The 20,560-nt window shown below is 36.0% G+C and overlaps 6 protein-coding genes across 10 annotated transcripts; 1 reads left to right on the top strand and 5 right to left on the bottom strand.

Moving 5' to 3' along the window:
- Positions 1 to 1,530: 1,530 nt before the first annotated feature.
- Positions 1,531 to 2,673, bottom strand: LOC147555264 (uncharacterized). The gene is made up of 2 exons (XM_086660964.1): positions 2,565 to 2,673; positions 1,531 to 2,193 (listed from the first exon to the last, which is right to left on the bottom strand). Exon 2 carries the CDS (start codon positions 2,141 to 2,143, stop codon positions 1,583 to 1,585), a length of 561 nt encoding a protein of 186 aa, XP_086517090.1. The 5' UTR covers positions 2,144 to 2,193; positions 2,565 to 2,673; the 3' UTR covers positions 1,531 to 1,582.
- A 1,486-nt stretch (positions 2,674 to 4,159) lies between these two features.
- LOC147555261 (transcription factor bHLH104-like) lies at positions 4,160 to 10,981 on the top strand. Of its 2 annotated transcripts, XR_015234803.1 has the most exons (7): positions 4,160 to 4,469; positions 5,006 to 5,074; positions 5,192 to 5,269; positions 5,507 to 5,669; positions 6,041 to 6,320; positions 8,407 to 8,568; positions 10,360 to 10,981. XR_015234803.1 is itself a non-coding variant. In XM_086662589.1 (6 exons), exons 1-5 carry the CDS (start codon positions 4,372 to 4,374, stop codon positions 6,287 to 6,289), a joined length of 657 nt encoding a protein of 218 aa, XP_086518715.1. In that variant the 5' UTR covers positions 4,160 to 4,371; the 3' UTR covers positions 6,290 to 6,320; positions 8,407 to 8,726. The 2 variants fall into 2 exon arrangements, 1 of the variants encoding a protein (XP_086518715.1); XM_086662589.1 differs by lacking the exon at positions 10,360 to 10,981 and having other exon boundaries at positions 8,407 to 8,726.
- LOC147555263 (WAT1-related protein At2g37450-like) lies at positions 6,575 to 8,695 on the bottom strand. Its single transcript, XM_086662580.1, has 7 exons — positions 8,399 to 8,695; positions 8,110 to 8,172; positions 7,912 to 8,028; positions 7,598 to 7,832; positions 7,300 to 7,458; positions 7,053 to 7,204; positions 6,575 to 6,969 (listed from the first exon to the last, which is right to left on the bottom strand). The coding sequence occupies exons 1-7, from the start codon at positions 8,596 to 8,598 to the stop codon at positions 6,774 to 6,776; spliced, it is 1,122 nt and encodes a 373-aa protein (XP_086518706.1). The 5' UTR covers positions 8,599 to 8,695; the 3' UTR covers positions 6,575 to 6,773.
- LOC147555262 (1-aminocyclopropane-1-carboxylate oxidase homolog 11-like) lies at positions 9,231 to 10,899 on the bottom strand. The gene is made up of 3 exons (XM_086662587.1): positions 10,137 to 10,899; positions 9,730 to 10,051; positions 9,231 to 9,642 (listed from the first exon to the last, which is right to left on the bottom strand). Exons 1-3 carry the CDS (start codon positions 10,667 to 10,669, stop codon positions 9,391 to 9,393), a joined length of 1,107 nt encoding a protein of 368 aa, XP_086518713.1. The 5' UTR covers positions 10,670 to 10,899; the 3' UTR covers positions 9,231 to 9,390.
- A 216-nt stretch (positions 10,982 to 11,197) lies between the features above and the next one.
- LOC147555260 (1-aminocyclopropane-1-carboxylate oxidase homolog 11-like) lies at positions 11,198 to 14,693 on the bottom strand. 4 transcript variants are annotated; one of them, XM_086662584.1, is made up of 5 exons: positions 14,324 to 14,367; positions 13,535 to 14,246; positions 13,128 to 13,449; positions 12,779 to 13,037; positions 12,249 to 12,579 (listed from the first exon to the last, which is right to left on the bottom strand). In XM_086662584.1, the coding sequence occupies exons 2-4, from the start codon at positions 14,065 to 14,067 to the stop codon at positions 12,786 to 12,788; spliced, it is 1,107 nt and encodes a 368-aa protein (XP_086518710.1). In that variant the 5' UTR covers positions 14,068 to 14,246; positions 14,324 to 14,367; the 3' UTR covers positions 12,249 to 12,579; positions 12,779 to 12,785. The 4 variants fall into 4 exon arrangements, with proteins under 4 accessions (XP_086518712.1, XP_086518710.1, XP_086518709.1 ...); XM_086662586.1 differs by lacking the exons at positions 12,249 to 12,579; positions 14,324 to 14,367 and adding an exon at positions 11,198 to 11,626 and having other exon boundaries at positions 13,535 to 14,317; XM_086662583.1 differs by lacking the exon at positions 14,324 to 14,367 and having other exon boundaries at positions 13,535 to 14,317.
- Positions 14,694 to 15,034: 341 nt separating this feature from the next.
- LOC147555259 (1-aminocyclopropane-1-carboxylate oxidase homolog 1-like) lies at positions 15,035 to 16,618 on the bottom strand. Its single transcript, XM_086662579.1, has 3 exons — positions 15,981 to 16,618; positions 15,578 to 15,899; positions 15,035 to 15,454 (listed from the first exon to the last, which is right to left on the bottom strand). The coding sequence occupies exons 1-3, from the start codon at positions 16,526 to 16,528 to the stop codon at positions 15,203 to 15,205; spliced, it is 1,122 nt and encodes a 373-aa protein (XP_086518705.1). The 5' UTR covers positions 16,529 to 16,618; the 3' UTR covers positions 15,035 to 15,202.
- Positions 16,619 to 20,560: the final 3,942 nt, after the last annotated feature.

The following is a 20,560-nucleotide window of genomic DNA, read 5'->3' as shown; positions in this document are numbered from 1 at the left end:
GAAAACAAGGTGCAATTATGTTAACTTGTAAGGCGAAATTATGCAATTGTTGAATAACATCGAACTCTCTGGATTTCAACAAAGTAAAATATCCTACACTTCTGACATCACAAGGATAGGTTTTGAATATGCTCCCCAAACCTGTTCGACGCGAAAGATTCCTCCTCTTTCATATTTAGTGGAAGGCAAATTCTATTCCTATCTGAGATATTTGTACTGTGATAGCTAGAGGCTAGCACATCATGGATTAAAGTGTAGTCTATGTCTAATATGAGACTAGATATGGTTGTACCGTGTACCCATTTTATATAGACCTGTGTAGATGGTGCAGGGTCGTGCCTGAGATTTTAGAGGTCCCGTGCCAAATTCTAATAGGGGCCTTTTATACAACAATCCATAAAATTTAAATGTTCTCACATTCTTTTTGAATATAAATATTCTTACATGGTAAATAATGAAGAATTCCGAATTATTTAACTACAAAAAGAAGATAGATCGTAAAATTCATCTTTTATTTAATTTTTTATTAACTTTAAATTCATATAACCATACAAACAAAATCTGATAAAATTTATAAATTAGAGATGATTTTTCGTTATTTTTCAATCCACTATCAATAGTACTAAAGAACAAAATAGAAAATTGTCTTCTTTTTTTTTTTCTAGAATTTTTACAATACACACTCATTAATTGAAAAAAACCGTCAAAATTGCAAATGTTGTTTACTTTTTATTGTAAACATTATCGAATTAGCAAAGCAAAAAAAATGAGAATTTATATTTACAAAGACAAATTTAGTTTTGGTAATCTTTTATCATTGTTATTTGTTAGCAATTTGAAAGTCCTTTACTACTAAATTGAAGTAGGGAAAAAAAACTTAAAGATTGAGGCGAGGAGGGTTCGAACCACTGGCCACTGGTTCCGAACAGACATACTTGTCCACTGGTTCCGAACAGACATACTTGTCCACTGCGCTAATATACCTACATGGAGTTATTAGTTGAAAATCTGTTTAAAGGGTAAAAGTTTGCATGTAGGTAAGATAAAATTAACTTAGTAAGGCCCCATGTGGTGGGGGGCCCTGTGCGGGCGCACGGCCCGCACCCCCCACCACACGGCCCTGAGATGGTGACAAAAACCGTATTAAGACTATTTCCAATAAGATTTTTAAGATTAATGTTTGATACCATTGAGATTTTGAAGAAAAATCCAAGATTGGCAAAACATCTAGGCGAGTATATAATATATGTAGCAATATTCCCTATAAATATGCCACAAGATTTTATTTGGTGGTCTTTATTTCAAAAAGATCCACCATTACTATTTTTTTTTTTTGTTGAAAGAAGGATCCACCATTATTAAAGTGTGATTTGATTTCTTTCAACAAAAGAAAAAAAGTGTAATGTGATTTGTGTTGTGGGTACCACCTTAAGACTTGGAATATGGCCATTGAAATCCTTTGAAGCCAATGACCATCAAAGAACTAGACACACCAAAGTCACCAACAGCCCCATATTTCCTCTTCGAGACTACTTTTTTTTTTTCTTTTTTTTTTGTTGAGGAGAAAAACGAAAAACTAAAACTAACTTAGAGACTCCCGTAAGACTTCTGGAAGGTCCGTAAGCTCTTTCCAAATCCAGGTTCCGGAATGCAAGCGACTCCATTTAGCTAAGATGTCCGCCTTCTGGTTCCCTTCTCTGCTGATGTGAGTGTAAATGACTTTGGCGAAGTTATCTTCAAGCTGACGGAGTTTGGCCATTAATTTGCCTGCTTGCCAGCAAATATCCACCTGTGACCCGTTGAGAAATTGCACTAAGTTGCAGTTGTCACTTTCAATATGAAGGTACCCTACTTTCTGGAAAGTAGCCCATTGAAGAGCTTTGATAATAGCCCAACATTCACTTTCTTCCGCATTTTGGCCTCTATAATTACTTGCTGCTGCTGCTAGAAAGTTAGCTTGCTCATCAAACATAATACCTCCAATCCCTGCTAGAGCTGTACCCTCCAAAAAGGAGGCGTCGACATTAATTTTGGTGAAAGGAGCAACTGGGGGAGACCATATAGCACAACGAACTGATGGTTGTGAAGGTGACTGCTTTCTGAGGAGGTTTGGTGTACTTTCCACTTGATCTATCACCATCATGGGGAGGATGTTCACCTTAGAGAAGCATTTATCACATCGTGCTTTCCAAACTGCCAAATAATATTAGAAAAAAGACTACAAAGTTGATCATCTAGAGCTTTTCACGTTATGATCCAGTCAGTAAGATTATCAATGCATCTCGAAAAAATTCCAAAATGAAACCAAACCACAGTAGCCAAATCACAATGTAAAAGGGCATGAGCAAGAGATTCATTAGCCGGGCAAAAGACACATTCAGAAGATTGACCAATAAATCGACCAATTTTACCTCGAACTGGCAGGCTGTTTGTACAACATTTCCAGAGGAATAGTTTGATTTTCGGTTGGACTGAGAGATTCCAAATAAAATTCCACTCCTTTGTTTCATGAACATTATTTTCCGTTCTAAGATAATAGTACATCGATTTAATTGTAAATTTACCTGATCTTGTAAGCGTCCATCGAGCTGTATCATCAAGATTTTCCTGCAGATTTATACTCAAAATAGAGTTACATATCTCTTGGTTGAAACATTGGTTTAGAATATTAATATTCCAGTGGTTATCAGTAATAAGTTGAGAAACCATAGAGAGAGTACAATTATTAGTGTTACATATAGGGGGAGGGTGATTAGGAATCCAATAATCATACCATATGTTAATGTTAGTACCTTTATTAACATCCCAGAAAATTAATTTGGTTACCTTGTCCACATTTTTGGAAAGCGATTTCGAGACTACTTGGGCAATTGATTAAGACACCTCAATCCCAAATCTCCACCCATGATTTTTGTAAGAGACTTATCATGTTTAGGGGTCAAATTTGAAAGGATGAGATTCTTACAAATTTCCACTCAAGTGATGATGAGGAATAGGTCAATCAAGTTAGGAATTTTCCAATATTTTATTTATTCAAAAAAACCAACTATTAAACAACTTATTAACAACTTATTAAAATGTCCTAAAAAATCTCACGAAAGAGAGGAGATGATTTCAACAATATCAATGACTAGTACCAATGAATATAATAGAAAGGAAGAATTCTACTTGTTGTTTAAGAAAAAACTTATAGTGTTTGGTTTTCATTTGTGTGAATCCAATCACCTCAATTGGAGAAGAGAATCCTCATAGGTAGCAAATGGTTATCTATTAAGTAGGGAAATGGTATTAAGAAGGGGAAAAATTACAATCTCACTCTTGCAAGAATACATTAAGGGTTATTTCCCTAATAGCCCCTAACTTTGTGACCAACTTCCCGTCCAACCCCTAACTTTATTAAAAATTCTCAGATAGCCTCTTTTTTCAGTTGCCGTTAGAATGTCGTTAACCAGTCATCAACTATCTCCCCTACATCTCTTCCTCTCTCTCTGCAACCTCATCTTTTCGCCACCTCATCGTCTTCTCCGGCGAAGGGAGAATTTTTGATAAAGCTAGGGGCTAGGCAGGAAGTTGGATATTCCCTTACAAATATATTTCAAATCCTCTGTTTAAAACTTAAGGTGGATATTCCCCTACAAATATCAATAGTTACCTATCCTAAATCAACATTTTGATCATTTCGACCTAAAAGAATTTTTTTTTGATAATATTTACGTTTATATTATGTATAATATTATAACTCTCAATTACGAAAAAAATTTTGCAATACATTTTTCTACACCGTCGTCATGGTAAAAATATAAAAACTTTTATTGTTAACCTGACATGGTGACGTGAGGGTGAGACGTGTGCAATGTTTTATTATTCAGAAACCACATTCAATGCTTTCACTTATCCAAAAATGTTTATTTTATTTTTTATGTATAGATTGCACTTTTTATAATATGTATATAATTAGATGCTAATTATAATAGTGGGGTTGTTAAATCATCAACTTGGGTGAAATATTATTTTCATATTTTAGTTGACTAAGGCATGCCTACGTGGACATCGCCTCATCCTTTATTTTTATTTTTGTCATCAATTTTTTGCCCATATTAAAATCAAATAATTATCCTTTTTTTGTTTTACATTTATCCCCAAAAAACCCTTGTGTTTGTTTTCATTTGGTAGATAATATAAGGGGGTATTTTCGTCATTGTAGTTACAAATTCGCGGTCTTCATCTCACTTTCCGCCCAAATCTTTCCCAGCAAAACAGCGGTCTATAACAGAAAAGAGGAAGTTTTTTTGGTTCTCTGTACTCACAAATTTCAATTCTAGGGTTTCTGTTGTTTCGATTGTTCAAGAAGAAGATCACAAGAAGAAGAAGATGGATTCATTTCAGGAGGATGGTAATTGGAATCTAATAGATTATAATTGTATCATGGAAGAAGCAGCATCAACTGATTTCTATTGGAGTAATGAAAGGTATCAACTTTTTTCTTTTGTTTTTATAGTTTTTGCTTAATTTTCGTTTTTTTGTTTTAGGGTTTCTTAATTTTCTCTCTGTCCTGTTTATCTCGCCATTTTTGCACAGAAAATAGCTTTTCTATCTTTGTTATTGAAACTGGTTGTCTGAATTGAGAATGTTAATTTCAGAGAATTTTTAATTTTTTTTTTGTAATGATCAGCTATTTTTCTAGTCCGAATTATGAGTATTAATCTGTGTTTGGGTTTGGGATCAGCATAGAAAAATGAAAGATCTTGTCTTTCCAAAAAGTTGTATTGTTTTTCAAGCATCTAAAGAAATTAGAGCATAACTCCTAACCCTAATCTTTTATTTGCAAATTGAACTCAATCAGTTCGCTTTCAGTAGTTTGTTTGAAATCTGTGATCTGATTCAGCAAGTTACAGATTTTCATGACTTTTTCATCATAGTTGCTGAAGTACTTGTGGGATGAATCTTACTTCTCAGCTAATACTTTTTCTTCCTCTTATATGTTTTTGGTGGTTTGGCTTTGTAGTGCTTGTATGGAACTTGATGCTTCACCTGCTGCTGTTTTTTCTCAAGAAAACGAGTGCTCGAGGAAACGGTACATCTTTTTCTTGGACATTAAAGTTATTTTTCTACTAAGGGGATGTTATAATTTTAGACATCTCTTGCCTAACCTTGTGATGAAAATTTACCGTGGAGGCGTTGATATGTATAGGGGAAGTACTGAGTCATGTAGTAAGGCAGGAACCAAAGCATGCCGTGAGAAAATGCGAAGGGACAAGATGAACGATAGGTATGCTTGTTATTGTTACGGGTCTCTTTTTTTTGTCCTTCTTCTTAAGATCTCAGTCTATTTCTAAGACAATCTCTTGGAGGAGAAAGTACCATGTTATCAATGTGGTAGAGTGATTAGGGTCAATCCAGCAAGAATTATCCGTATACAGTTCTGAACTTCTGATATGTTTTCTTAGAAAAATTTAAGTTGATTAGGAAGTATTATACTGAGAAAATTCACTTGGTCTTTATGCAGGTTTACAGATTTGAGCAATATTTTGGAGCCAGGGCGACCTGCTAAAACTGACAAGTCTGCCATACTCAATGATGCGATTCGGGTCTTAAACCAGCTAAGAAGTGAGACTCAAGAACTTAAAGATGCAAATGAAAAACTCCAAGAGGAGATTAAACATCTAAAGGTATTTCTCCTTTACGAATATCTTCTTCATACAGAAACCATTTGATCTGGAACATCAGAGATGACCAATGGTGTCAATTTTCATAATGGTGCTTAGTACTCGAAATTCTACCAAAATCAGAACTTGAATCAGAATGAACTTTACCATTTTGCAGAACTTGAGCTATGAGATTGATTGTGATGTTATTTGTAAGCGAAAAAACCATTCTATCATATGAGAGATGGATGATAGTCTGAAAAAAAAAACAAATTGATCACACCCCAAGTCCTTAAATGGAAATTATACCTTATCCATTTTGATTGATGACAAGTACAGTAGTTTCTAGACTTCGTTCCACTAGAATCTCTTATATATGTTTGTCGTTATTTCAGGTAGAGAAAAATGAACTTCGTGAAGAGAAACTTGTACTGAAGGCGGACAAAGAAAGAACAGAGCAACAGGTTAAATCCATGAATGTTGTCCCAGCTGGATTTGTATCACCACACCCAGCAGCATATCAAGTTGGAGTTAACAAAATGATGGCATACCCCAACTATGGTGGTTTTCCTATGTGGCAATGGATTCCTCCAACTGCTCTCGACACATCCCAAGATCATGTTCTCAGGCCTCCTGTGGCTTAGTACTTTAACAAGGGTTCCTTGCAGCACTCAGGTTCTTGTTTAATTTGACTGAAACTTTTGCCCTCCTAGGACATGTAAATCAGTCGATCTCTTTGACTTGCCTTAATTTTGAACTAGTTAAGGAACAATTTGACAGACAATGTTATGCAAGTTTTTCTCATTTCTTCTATAAAATTTATCATTTCTATCGATCTTCGAGGAGAAAATTTTCATGGTTATCTTGAATTCGTTGATTTTTTTCATGAGTTTTGATTTTTATATGGTAAATGCTGCAGATAAATGTTGTTTCTGAAATAGAAATGATTTGTTTTTCCATTAGAAATGAAAAATAAATTTACTTAACGAACAACCTATTGTCATCCTGTATCAGCTAAGTCGAAATCAAAAATAATTTAGGAAACGGAGTACAACTTATGCGACACGCTGACATATGTGTTCTTTAGCAGCACTCCAACTCTTAGTTATTCCCTTAACATTGCTCCCTTCACTCTAAAGTAACTACTTGTATCTTCGCTTCCTTGGGCTCTTCATGCCTCAGACTAGACGGGTCTTGAGGTCCAATTTCAAGTTCTTTGGCGCCGATCTCGATTTCTTCGGCGCTAATTTTGGGTTTTATATCCTCTTCTTGACCCCATAATACCAAGTAGAGACCAACGATTACTATAACTCCTCCAATGCAACTAAAATAGTCGAAGAACTATTAGAAAAACAAACTGATAAACAGAGAAAGAGGCAGAAACGATGATATGAAACATTATTTTACCTTCCCATATACATTTTTTCACCAAGAACAAAGTAAGCTAGAACTGCTGTAAATACTGTCCCGAGGGGGTTAAACATGGAAACAAAAACTGGACCTTTCTTTTCTGTACAGAATAGTTGGATGAATATTGTTAGGCCAGAGCACACCACTCCCTGAAATGCATCAGCCATATGATAAGAGATACATGAATGATGAATAATCCAACTATTTATCAAGATCATAGATTTCATAGTAAACTATCTCTTACAGAGTAAATGACAGCCCATAAGTCTATGCCGTGTCCAATTGCCCATGATTTCAGTTTATGTTCAATGATCACCGCGAGAATTGCTGATTGTGCTCCAGAAATAAACATCATCCATGTAGTAAGTGAAAGTTGCGCAGGATATTTCTTTAATGTGATTGCCTAAAATGTGCAGTTCGATCATTAGTATGTGTTACCTTCATCGCCTATTCACATTAATTTTCAGCTATTTTCATAATTATCGTTGCTTCAATGCTAGTTCTGAGAAAATACTGTCGTTCTAGATTCTTAGAGTTTGTACCTGCATGATGTACCATATAGCCGATGATATGCAACTAGCAAGAACTAGAATCGAACCCAGAATCTGATTCTCATGCACGATACTCTTCTTTCCTTCGATATTGATTAAGGCACCCCAAGAAGTTCTTGTTCCAGGTCCTTTGTACAATGTCATGATCACGACACCAGCCAAGGAAAACACCGTCCCAATAACTTTAGCCATTCCTCTAGAACTCCTAAACTTGAGAGCTTCCAACCTACATATGAAACACATCTCGGCGTTTTTCTTGTGTAGTGAGGAAAGATCTTCAATATGAAATCAAAACAGGTACTGACCTAAGCGTAACTGCAATTATAAGAGTTAAAGGAGCGATTGTGTTGAAGAGTAACGCCGAAATAGTTGGAGAGCAATGCTTAAAGCCAGCGAAGTAGAAGATCATAGTTGGAGTAACTCTGTAATCATATGAAATTGTTTTAATTGCTTTGTTATTAGATCAACTATATATGATTGAAATTTGTAATTGGTCTCCTCACCCGAATAGGGAAATTGCAAATATCTCTGCAAATAGTGCTAATGTCAACTTGGGCCTTACTCTTCTGCAAGAAAGAAAAAACGAAACAAAGAAAAAGTTCGATGAGGAACTTCTATCGTTTTCTACCCTTTGCAGTATTGGCTCTTAAAGAAGATCTTATCTTCTCATTTCTTTTCCTTGCATAAACAAGTTGATATCTTCTTCGTTATGTTAAGAAAATTGTCATGTAGTCTATTATCATTTTGCTTGTTCTTAACATTCATAAATCATGACAAAAGTTATGTTTTTACCTTTCAAGGAAATAAGCGAATGGAAACACGAAAAAAGCAGCTGTCGTAAGTCGATAAGTAACGAAGATATACACATTCATCCCATGATTCAAGGAAGCTTTAGTGAGGAAAAGGAGAACTGGAACAAAAACCTGAGTCAGAGTCATGAGAAGATGTGGTATAAACCTCCTGTAAGTTTGCCCAAATTTGAATTCTGCCATGACTATTTGCTCAAGTATCTGTTTCCAACTTTTCTGTTTAGTTTACTCCATAAAACTGGAGATTTGTATAAGACAAATCAACACATTACCTATATACTAATGATAATGGAAGGGAAGTTGTTCTTCAATGTTCATTGGATTTGGTTCATGAATTTTGCATTGAAACTGAAATTACACAAGAAAATCACTCCACTTGGCGAGAACTGAGTAAGGAAGAAGAAGTTGGTATTGACTCATCTTGTTTGTTATTAGTTTCATGGCTTTGTAGTTGAAGTACTTTTGCTTAGTTTGTTTCTCCAACTCTATCTGAAAAATTAAATGCAAAACTGAAAAATATGCTCTTCTCGAAAATTTCTACACTTGGCACTTCCATCCTGTAATTTTCAATTACAATTTCTTTGATTTCATAAAAGGTATGTGGTGAGGAAGATGTGACATCTTCCTCCGAGTTAAGTTCTACATAACACTATCGGAAAGAGGCATTTCTCTATCTCTCGCTTTTTTTTTTCTCGGTGAAAGCCTAAGAGGTGCATGGGTAGAAGGGGATTGAACCCTTTACCCCCTTGCACCAGTAGGCTATGACCAGTTGAGCTCACCTGTTGTTGATCACAGAATAGTAGTTGGGTTCAAACTTCTGAGAATTGAAATCCATTTATAATTCAAAATACTAAACAATAAAACCCAAACGCATAATCTTTCTTAATACATCAATTACACATGAGTTATCTACTAATTGGGTTATCTCTTCAATTATAAGAAACCCAGAGACAGATATAGCCATGTGCCTAAAATTCAGAGCTTGAAGTAGTTAAGGGCGGGAACCCCATCGAGCCCTTTCGAAAAGTAATAGTCATTATACTCTTTTATCGTTACATCTCTATATTTTGGTGGATTATCTTTAGATAATAGTTCCTTGCTAGGACCATAAAGCTTTGTGGTTTTGTCAGAACTAGCTTTGAAAAAGCTTGCTATTGACACCCTTGGTCCAACACGATTAGCAAGCACTCTGTGCTCGGCGCTTTTAAACTTGTCGTTGCTGATAAGCTGCACCAAGAAAACAAGCAATTTACTTTTTATGTTCATATGATTAAGTCAGTGAAAATCATGCTTATTCTCGTTAGTTAGACATACCTGAAGAAGATCACCAATATTTACTACCAAAGATCCTGGAATAGGCTTGATGGTAACCCAGTGATTCTGATGAAGAAACTGAAGACCACCAACTTCATCTTCTAGAACAATAGTGAAGAAACTTGGATCCGAATGCCTACTTGTACCCAGAGTTAGTTCTGGTTCTGGGCATGCTGGATAGTAATGCCAGACTGTTGACAAAAACTCGGTACAGTCCATGCCCTTAAGGTAGTCTGGTTTTAACTCAAGAGCCTCTGACAGTAATTCATTAAGAGTCTCTGCTAGATTTTCGATATGCTTTGAATACTCGAAAGCTATATCCCTGAATGAAGATGACAAATACATTATGGAATGATTGGTGTTTATATACAAATAGGCAACTTAATAAACTGAAGATATATCTATACCTGCATGTTTCGGGCAATTCCTTGGGGTCGAGACGATCAGGAAACAACATATGAGTCCCAAAGCTGTCCCTCCAGTTAGCAGATCTTGTTGTATAAAGATCGAAATTACTATCATACCGCACTCTTTTAGTCTGATCTCTAGAATAGAACTGTTTCTTTGTTTCTACATCTTGCTCATGAAATCTCCGACCTGCTTCAATCATCTCGTTCGTCACACTTGCAGGGATTCCATGATTCACCAATTGAAAGAAACCCCAAGTCTCTGATGCACGACGGATTCCATCAACAATCTCTTTACGTTTATGAGTATCTTTCAGCAGCCCTTCTAGGTCTATCAGCGGAGCCTTAAATTGACTGCTATCAAGGGAAACGACGTCCTCAGCTAACTCATCGTCTGGTCTCACGAAGATCTTAGGTATCTTTTGGACTCCTGCATCAACTAGTCCTTTGAAACCAGCTTTCGTGTCGTCAAAAGCTTTTAATTCTTTCTTTCGATCATAAGCATGGAGTTCTCCAACACCAATGACCTCCATTTAGGATAAGATAGTTCAACAGCTTTCTAGTTATCTAAGGTTTGCACAAAACAATGTAACAACTAACAAGAACCATATATGTATTAGATTTGAGTGACAGGTTATCTAAGAAGTTATGTGGTGTGAGATTGACCACAAAAAAATAGGAGGTGGATTGGAAGTAAGTTGTCATCTCACATCTAAAACATGCTACCTAAAGAAATTATGATGAATAAATTCAAATAGAAAACAAGCACTATTTTTAGGGGTTTTAGGATTTATAACTTGAACAATTTGTGAATGTTTCTTGATAGTTATTGCCATCTTTGTCTATATGTTCCTTGATTAGTATCAAATCTTTAGCTTATCATAATTGAACGGTAGTAGTCAAATGATGTTTCCCAATGACTCTCCTCGCTCGTTCATGGGCCTAGCTGAGCTTGATAAGATGGGCATGGTTGAAACTCCGACGCGAGATTCTAACTATTGCCGTAGACTATGTTTTTTTATCGATTGAGTTTAAGAAAGAAGAAGAGACTGGATAGAGTAAGTAATAAGCGCAAATTATTCATTAATACATAATCTAAAATCGATTATGATTATACTCCTTGAGCTCAAGTGAATTTACGAAAATGAACGAAGCCTTTATATTAAGATCATATCTTATCAAAGCCACCATTTATTCTGACCATTTAAATCAAATTGCAAGTTCACCCAAAGCTTCATAATTTGAAGTAATGCAAGGCAGGGACGCCGTCTAGGCCTTTCGAAGTGGAATACTCGAAATATTCCATAAGGGTTATGGCTTTGTATATATAGGGGGATTGTCTTCAGATAACAACTCCTTGATAAGTCCATAACTTTTCCGTCGATGTGACAATAGAAGCTTGGAAAACCCCCCTTTATTGATATTCTTGGTCTGACACGATTGGCCAGTACTCTGTGCTCGGAGCTTATAAACTTGTCATTGCTAATAAGCTGCATAAAAAGTGAAAAATCTATGCTTAATATTTACAACTCTAAAATCTGAGATAAATATAACATAAAGTCCCAGGGATTGATATAAATAAATATATTCATTCAAAGTTTCAAAAAATAATACTAGTTCTTCACACATATATACCTGATAATTGCAAAACTAAGAAATATGTTCTTGAGAATTCCTGCACTTGGCACTTTCATCGTGTAATTTTCAATTAGAGTTTCTTTTCCTTTTTTGGAGTTGGTGGGGTGATTTCAAATTATTTTGATTTCAGTTGTGTTCTAAGTAATACTCGCGGAAAAAAAAGCAACTCTCTCTCGCTTCTTTTGCGGTGAAAGCCTGAGAGGTGCATAGGTAGAAGGGAATTGAACCCTTTACCTCCTTGCACCAGTAGGCTTTGACCAGCTGAGCTCACCTAGGGGTGTACTCTAGTCGAGCCCAGCCGAGTAGTAAGATGTTCAAGCTCGGTCAGTGTACTTGACTGTTTGCTCAAGCTCGAGCTCGTTCGAGTAATTGTCCACTTGCTCGAGCTCGACTCGTATAAGTTTGAAAGAGCTCGAACTCGCTTTTTTTTGAGCTCGTTTATCAAAATGCTTCAAATTAAAACAACTTCCTAAATTATCAAAATACTTCAATGATCATTTGTCACGTACAATAATAAAGATTCATATTACAATAATCTTTTAATGGTTGATATTTTATGTACATGTTTCAATACTAATACGTAATTACGTACTACACTATTATAATAGTATGTAAAAGGAGCTGTTCACGAGTAGTTCGGGATACACTACAGAATGATCAAGCTCGGCTCGTTTACATAAACGATCATGATTTTGGGTTCGTGTTAAGCTCGTAGTGGTTAATCTTCGAGTCGAACACGAGCAGTAGTTGAGCCAAGCTCGAGCAGCTCATTAAAAGCTCGGGTCGAGTACACCCCTAAGCCCACCTGTTGTTGATCACAAAATAGTAGTTGGGTTCAAACTTCAAAGAATTGAAATCCAAGGAATTGAAATCATATTCGAAATACTAAACAATAAAACCCAAAAGCATAATCTTTGTGAATACATCAATTATACATGAGTTTCTATTTATTGGGTTATCTCTCCAATTATAAGAAACCCAGAGACAATATAATAAGCATATACCTAAAGTTCAGAGTTTGAAGTAGTTAAGGGCGGGAACCCCATCGAGCCCTTTCGAAAAGTAATAGTCATTATACTCTTTTATCGGTACATCTCTATATTTTGGTGGATTATCTTCTGATAATAGTTCCTGGATAGGACCATAAAGCTTTGTGGTTTTGTCAGAACTAGCTCTGAAAAAGCTTGCTATTGACACCCTTGGTCCAACACGATTAGCGAGCACTCTGTGCTCGGCGCTTTTAAACTTGTCGTTGCTGATAAGCTGCACCAAGAAAACTAACAATTTACTTTTTATGTTTATATGATTCAGTCTATGAAAATCATGCTTATTATACTTGTTTGTTAGACATACCTGAAGAAGATCACCAATATTTACTACCAAAGATCCTGGAATAGGCTTGATGGTAACCCAGTGATTCTGATGAAGAAACTGAAGACCACCAACTTCATCTTCTAGAACAATAGTGAAGAAACTTGGATCTGAATGCTTACTTGTACCCAGAGTTAGTTCTGGTTCTGGGCATGCTGGATAGTAATGCCAAGCTGTTGACAAATACTCAGTACAGTTCATGCCCTTAAGGTAGTCCGGTTTAAGCTCAAGAGCCTCTGATAGTAATTCATTAAGAGTCTCTGCAAGATTTTCGATATGATTTGAATACTCGAAAGCGATATCCCTGAATGAAGATGAGAGGAAGATTATGGAACAATTGGTATTTATATGCAAATAGGCGATTTAATAAACTGAAGATATAAGTATACCTGCATGGTTCGGGTAGTTCCTGAGGGTCGAGACGATCAGGAAACAGTAGACGAGTCCCTAAGCTATCCCTCCAGTTAGCAGATCTTGTTGTATAAAGATCAAAATTACTATTATACTGCACTCTTTTAGTCTGATCTCTAGAATAGAACTGTTTCTTTGTTTCTACATCTTGCTCATGAAATCTCCGACCTGCTTCAATCATCTCGTTCATCACACTTGCAGGGATTCCATGATTCACCAATTGAAAGAAACCCCAAGTCTCTGATGCGCGACGAATTCCATCAACAATCTCTTTACGTTTATGAGTATCTTTCAGCAACCCTTCTAGGTCTATAAGCGGAGCCTTAAATTGACTGCTATCAACGGAAACAAAGTCTTCAGCTAACTCATCCTCTGGTCTCACGAAGATCTTAGGTATCTTTTGAACTCCTGCATCAACTAGTCCTTTGACACCAGCTTTCGTGTCGTCAAAAGCCTCTAATTCTTTCTTTCGATCATAAGAATGGAGTTCTCCAACACCAATGATCTCCATTTGGGATGGGATAGTTTGACAACTTTCTAGTTAGTAATTGCTCTAAAAGAATGAAACAAGAACATGTTTATGAGGTTTGAGTGATTGGTTATCTAACAAGTTATGTGGTTTGAGATGGACCACAAAAAAATAGGAAGTGGATTAAAAGTAAGTTGTCATCTCACATCTAGAACATGTTCCTTTTTTTTGTTGAAATCATCTAGAAGATGTTAGTCTAAAGAAATAATGATAAATTCAAATAGAAAACAACAAACACTCTTTTAGTTGGTTTAGGATTTATAACTTGAACAACTTGGATACGTTTCTTGATAGTTATTGCCATCTTTGTCTATATGTTTCTTGGTTAGTATCAAATCTTTAGCTTATCATAATTGAGTGGTTGTAGTCAGTTCAGGAAACAGATAAGTTATATTCGTCACTATCTCTGCTTGGAAATTCAACGCAGTGCTGTCGATTGATCAATCATTTGGCGGGGCTTGGGTTAATTTCTCAGACATCAAATGATGTTTCTCGATGACTCTCCTCGCTCGTTGATGGGCCTAACTGAGCTGGATAAGATGGGTATGATTGAAACTCCGACCTGAAATTCTAACTCATAGACTGTGTTTTTGGGAAGTCTCATAGGCAACGGTGTTTGTTGTTAAAGGCAATCCCTTTTATAACATACTTTGGTTAGACGCGATGCAAGCAAAAGAAGACAATGCCGGTATGAGTTTGAACTAACGGCACAATTGATGCCTAAAACAATGTTAATCAACCTTCCTTTGCCGACAAAGTAAATAGAGAGAAGCTAATAGAATAAGGAAGAAGAAGAATGATGGGGGGTGGGCGGGTAGCGAGAGGGAGAGAAAAAGAAGAAGTGGGTGATAAACACCCTAAAAATGAGCATTGCCTCGTCTTGAGTTTAAGAGAGAAAAAGAAAGAAGAAGCAGAGAGAGCAAGTAAAAACCACATGTGCAACAAAAAAGAGAGTAAAAAGCACACATTATTCATTACTACATAAATCTAAAGGCGTTATTATACTCCTTGCGCTCAAGAAAATTTACGAAACAAAGGCTTCACAGTAAGAACATATCTGATCAAACCTACCATTTATTCGGACCATTTAATTCAAATTGCAAGTTCACCCAAAGCTTCATAATTTGAAGTAATCTAAGGCAGGGACGCCGTCTAGGCCTTTCGAAGTGAAATACTCGAAATATTCCATAAGGGTTATGTCTTTGTATACAGGGGGATTGTCTTCGGATAATAGCTCCTTGATAGGTCCGTAACTCTTCGTCGATGTGACGACAGAAGCTTGGAAAAACCCCGCCATTGATACTCTTGGTCCGACTCTATTGGCTAGTACTCTGTGCTCGGCGCTTATGAACTTGTCATTGCTGAGGAGCTGCATAAGAAGTGAAAATATTGATGCTTAATATCTACAACTCTAACATGTGAGATATTTTTAACATATAGTCTTAGAGATTGATATCAAGTTATAAATAATACTAGTTCATGAGACATATACCTGAAGAAGATCGGCAATATTCACTATTAAAGCTCCTGGTATAGGTTTCATAGCAACCCATCGATCCTGATGAAGAAATTGAAGACCCCCGATATTGTCTTGAAGAAGAACAGTGAGGAAGCTTGGATCTGAATGCTTACTTATACCCATTGTTAGTTCTGGTTCCGGGCATGCTGGATAGTAGTTACAGGCAATAGTCATACATTCAGTACAGTTCAAGCCCTTAAGGTGGTCTGGTTTAAGCCCAACAGCCTCTGATAATAGCTCTATAAGAGTTTCTCCTAACTTCATCACCCGATTCGAATAATCCATTATTATATCTCTGTTTAATATTAGAAACCCAGATCAGAAACGACGTTTTCATAAACATAATAGAGAAGAATCTACATATGTATCTATATACCTGCAGACTTCGGGTAGTTCTTGAGGATCGACGAGTTCAGGAGTTGAAAACTGACAAACAAAGGTGTCTCTCCAGTTAGCTGATCTAGTTGCATAAAGATCAAAGTTGCTGGTGAACTGAACTTTTCTTGTTGGATCATCTCTTGTATAGAATTGTTTCTTGATCTCTATATCTTGTTCGTGAAAATCACGTCCGCCTTTGAGCACCTCTTCCATTACACTTGCAGGAATTCCATGATTCACCAACTGAAAGAAACCCCAAGTTTCTGATGCACTTCGAATGTCATCGATGATTTCCTTTCGTCTATGATTTTCTTTTTCTTCTAAACCTTGAAGATCAATAACCGGAGTCTCAAATTCAAAACTGTCATCAGAAACTATCAAGTCTTTGTCTGCAGTTAATTCTTCTTGTGGTCGGACGAATATCTGAGGGATTTTTACAATTCCAGCGTCTACTAGTCCTTTTACACCAGCTTTCGTTTCATCGAAATTCTGCAACTCTATCTGGCGATCGTAGCTAGAGGGTTCAGTGTTAGCAGTTAGACCCATTTACGATGAATACCAAATGATCGTTCGTAGTTGAGTAAGAACTTGATTTCTTTTTATTATTCTAGAAAGCAATAGTTCATGGATAAGTGATTAATTACCACAAATAAAATATGGCAGACAATATAGACTTTCATTGATTGACTTGTTGACTATCCAATATTTGAAATACTGTGGTAGACGATTTCTACCTTTTTGATAATACTGTTGTGGTAGTGTTTGTTTTTTCTAAGTCAGATAGGAAATCTGACTCGAGGTTTGAATTGGAGTCGGACTCCTGAATCGTCTGACTTGTTTGATTGACTGATTTCGATTTACTTAAGATTCATTTGAGTTGGATGATTCAGATTCAGAAAATGAGAACAATTACACTGTTGAAAGGTAATTAGTAATTTCTAGAAAAATAATTATCTATGTTTTAAGTATGTTTTTAATTACATAAGAGTTATGTTACTCAAGAGTCAAGAGTTATGTCAATCAAGACTTGAGAGTTTAGAAAATCAAAAGTTGGGAGTTTGTAAGTCTAAGAGTCTAGGAGTTATTGTAATAGTTATGTCTATCATCTATGATCTATATAAATAGATGTCTTTGTAATGAGAAGATATCAAGCAAAAAACAAAAACAACATTTAACAATAGCATCTATTTCAATACAATTTAAGTTTAGCAATTATCTTCTTGTTAATCTTCTTGTAAGAACAAGGAAAGCACCCAACAAATTTGGTATCTAGAGCCATCTATCTCATTTTAAACCAATGGCGACAAACAATTCATGTTTCAACCTCTCATCAATTTCAGTTCCTGTTTTTGATGGTGAGCACTATGACTATTGGAGCATTCAAATGAAGACAATTTTCATCTCACAAGATTTGTGGGAGTTCATTGAAGATGGATATGATGAAGAAGCCCTAGATGCAACACAACTAAAACAAACAAAAAAAAAGAGAGTGAGAATATTCAGCAATTTTCCTCTCATGTGACTACAATTGTTAATCAAATTCGAAGTTGTGGAGATATACTTGAGGACAAGAAAATTGTTCAAAAAATCCTTCGTAGTCTTCCTCAAAAATTTGATCATGTAGTTGCAGCTATTGAAGAATCAAAAGATCTATCTACATATACCATGAATGAACTTATGAGTTCTCTTCAAGCACATGAACAAAGAATCAATAGATCAACAAATCAACCTTTGGAGCAAGCTTTCCAATCAAGATATAATTTCTCAAACAAGAAATTTTCTAAATCCGAGCAAGGTAGAAAAGGAGGTGGTAAAGAAAGAAAGGAAAATTGGCAATCAAAATCCGGTAATTCAAACCCCTCTTGCCGAATTTGCAAAAAATCTAATCATGAAACTAAAGATTGCAGGTTCAAATGCAAAAGATGCAAAAATGCAAACCATTCCTATACAAATTGTTGGTTTAAAGATAAGGAAGAAGCAAACTTTATCAAAGATGAGGAGGAACATCAACTCTTCTCTTGTATGAATACCCAAAATGTAACTAACAACATTTGGTACTTGGATAGTGGTTGCAGCAATCATATGACGGGAAATCAAGATATCTTTGTGAAGCTTGATCAAAGTCACAAGTCAAAAGTGAAGCTTGGAGATGGCAATCTTCAAAATGTAATTGGTAAGGGAGTCATTGCAGTGGATACAAAAGGAGGTACACAAAAATTAATCCATGATGTTTTATATGTTCCTAACTTGACCCAAAACCTCTTAAGTGTTGGACAGTTGCTGCAAAAGGGTTATTCACTATATTTTGAAGATGGAAAATGTAGAATTTTCAGCAAACAAAATAACAAAACCTTGGCTGAAATTGACATGAACCAAAACAAGGTATTTCCTTTCTTCATGTCACAAGTTGACACATTTGCCTTCAAAAGTGAAAATGATGATAAAACATTATTATGGCATTTGAGATATGGTCATTTGAATAATAATGGATTGCATTTGCTTAAACAAAAGAATATGGTGATTGGACTCCCCTCTATTGAAAAGACAAATCAGGTTTGTGAAGGATGCATATATGGGAAAATACATAGACTCCCATTTCCTAAAACATCTTATAGAGCCAAAGACCCTCTTGAATTGATACATTCAGATATTTGTGGGCCGACAAGGACTCCGTCACTTGGAGATAAGAGATACTTCATCTTATTTGTCGATGATTTTACTAGAATGATGTGGATTTTCTTTCTTAACCAAAAATCTGAAGCTTTTTCAGCATTTCTTCAATTTAAAGTGTATGTTGAAAAGCAAAGTGGGTATGAAATTAAGTCTCTCCGAACGGATCGAGGAGGTGAATATCTTTACAGTCCATTCATGAACTATTGCAAAGAAAATGGCATACAAAGGCAGCTCACCGTTCGAAGAAGCCCACAACAAAATGGAGTGGCGGAAAGAAAGAACAGAACAATCGTTGAGATGGCTCGAAGCATGTTAAAAGGTAAAGATCTTCCTAACAAATTCTGGGCTGAAGCAGTCAACACATCAATTTACATTCTTAACCGTTCACCAACAAAGGCTGTTCGGAACAAGACACCATTTGAAGCTTGGCACAACAAGAAACCAGTAATTGATCATTTAAAAGTTTTTGGATGCATAGCATATTCATTGGTTCCTTCTCAAGAAAGAGAAAAATTTGACAAGAAAGGTGAAAAACTTATTTTTGCTGGTTACAGTGATGAATCTAAAGGCTATCGACTTTTTAATCCTAACACTAACAAGTTGATTGTTTCAAGAGATGTTGTATTTGATGAAATGACAGCTTGGAGTTGGGGAAGTTCTTCTGAAGCACCAAATTCATTTGAAATTTTGGAGCCTTCAGTAACCGAGGGAGAAGAACCACAAGTTGGTGAGACTCCACCATCTAGTCCAAACACAAACTCACAATCAAGCTCATCAAGTGCCACAAGGCCAAGCAGTCCAGATTCACCACCAAGAAAGACACGGGCATTACAAGATATATATGAGTCGTGTGATGTAGCTTTTTTCTCTAGTGAGCCACAAACTTTTCATGAAGCAGCAAATGAACAAGTTTGGAGAAGCGCCATGGATGACGAAATTGCTACAATAGAAAAGAACAAAACTTGGGAACTTGTAGACCTACCAAAAGGCAAGGAAGTTGTTGGCCTTAAGTGGATTTATAAGACAAAATTTAATGAAGATGGTTCTGTCCAAAAAACATAAGGCAAGGTTAGTAGCAAAGGGTTACTCACAACAACCCGGAATTGACTTCAATGAAACATTTGCACCGGTTGCAAGAATGGAAACCATAAGAACAGTTCTAGCCTTGGCAGCACAATTTGATCTAGATGTTTATCAACTAGATGTAAAATCAGCATTTCTTAATGGAGAACTTGAAGAAGAGGTCTATGTGGAACAACCACAAGGCTATGAATTGCAAGAACATGAAGACAAAGTCTATCGTCTTCAAAAAGCGCTTTATGGGCTTAAACAAGCACCAAGAGCGTGGAATAGCAAAATTGATGATTATTTTCAGAAGAATGGTTTTCAAAGAAGTCCAAGTGAACCATCACTCTATGTGAAGAAGGAAGGCCAAAATGATTTTCTTATTGTATGCATATATGTTGATGATTTAATTTACATGGGCTCAAGCATGGATATGGTGAAGGATTTCAAAAACAAAATGATGAAAGAATATGAGATGTCTGACTTGGGTCTTATGAAATATTTTCTTGGGATCCAAGTGAAGCAATCAAAAGGTGAGATATTTATTTCTCAAGAAAAATATACTGATGATTTATTGAAAAAATTTCAGATGGACAAGTGCAATCCGTTGTCTACTCCTATGGCATTGAATGAAAAATTACAAGTCAACGATGGAGCAAAACAAATTGAATCAAAATTATTTCGAAGTCTTGTTGGATCCTTGATTTACCTCACAAATACAAGGCCAGACATAATGCACTCGGTTAGTCTTATATCGAGGTTTATGAATGAGCCAAGTATACTTCATTATGCAGCAGCAAAAAGGGTTCTACGGTATCTTCAAGGTACAAGAAAACAAGG

This window comes from Eschscholzia californica, unplaced genomic scaffold, assembly GCF_041429995.1.
Source record: "Eschscholzia californica isolate CP2 unplaced genomic scaffold, dmEscCali1.0.p SCAF_2, whole genome shotgun sequence".
Lineage (NCBI taxonomy): Eukaryota > Viridiplantae > Streptophyta > Magnoliopsida > Ranunculales > Papaveraceae > Eschscholzia > Eschscholzia californica.
This window is presented reverse-complemented; position numbering and strand designations above follow the sequence as displayed.

Coding starts and splice junctions, on each gene's coding strand:
- LOC147555264 (XM_086660964.1), bottom strand. CDS start 2,143: ATGATGGTGATAGATCAAGTGGAAAGTACACCAAACCTCCTCAGAAAG.
- LOC147555261 (XM_086662589.1), top strand. CDS start 4,372: ATGGATTCATTTCAGGAGGATGGTAATTGGAATCTAATAGATTATAAT. Junction 5,075..5,191: donor AACGAGTGCTCGAGGAAACG/GTACATCTTTTT, acceptor TGATATGTATAG/GGGAAGTACTGAGTCATGTA. Junction 5,670..6,040: donor AGGAGATTAAACATCTAAAG/GTATTTCTCCTT, acceptor TCGTTATTTCAG/GTAGAGAAAAATGAACTTCG.
- LOC147555263 (XM_086662580.1), bottom strand. CDS start 8,598: ATGGCAGAATTCAAATTTGGGCAAACTTACAGGAGGTTTATACCACAT. Junction 8,173..8,398: donor TTCGCTTATTTCCTTGAAAG/GTAAAAACATAA, acceptor TCTTTCTTGCAG/AAGAGTAAGGCCCAAGTTGA. Junction 8,029..8,109: donor TTTGCAATTTCCCTATTCGG/GTGAGGAGACCA, acceptor ATATGATTACAG/AGTTACTCCAACTATGATCT.
- LOC147555262 (XM_086662587.1), bottom strand. CDS start 10,669: ATGGAGGTCATTGGTGTTGGAGAACTCCATGCTTATGATCGAAAGAAA. Junction 10,052..10,136: donor GAATTGCCCGAAACATGCAG/GTATAGATATAT, acceptor ATCTTCATTCAG/GGATATAGCTTTCGAGTATT. Junction 9,643..9,729: donor ATATTGGTGATCTTCTTCAG/GTATGTCTAACT, acceptor TTCTTGGTGCAG/CTTATCAGCAACGACAAGTT.
- LOC147555260 (XM_086662585.1), bottom strand. CDS start 14,067: ATGGAGATCATTGGTGTTGGAGAACTCCATTCTTATGATCGAAAGAAA. Junction 13,450..13,534: donor GAACTACCCGAACCATGCAG/GTATACTTATAT, acceptor ATCTTCATTCAG/GGATATCGCTTTCGAGTATT. Junction 13,038..13,127: donor ATATTGGTGATCTTCTTCAG/GTATGTCTAACA, acceptor TTCTTGGTGCAG/CTTATCAGCAACGACAAGTT.
- LOC147555259 (XM_086662579.1), bottom strand. CDS start 16,528: ATGGGTCTAACTGCTAACACTGAACCCTCTAGCTACGATCGCCAGATA. Junction 15,900..15,980: donor GAACTACCCGAAGTCTGCAG/GTATATAGATAC, acceptor AATATTAAACAG/AGATATAATAATGGATTATT. Junction 15,455..15,577: donor ATATTGCCGATCTTCTTCAG/GTATATGTCTCA, acceptor CTTCTTATGCAG/CTCCTCAGCAATGACAAGTT.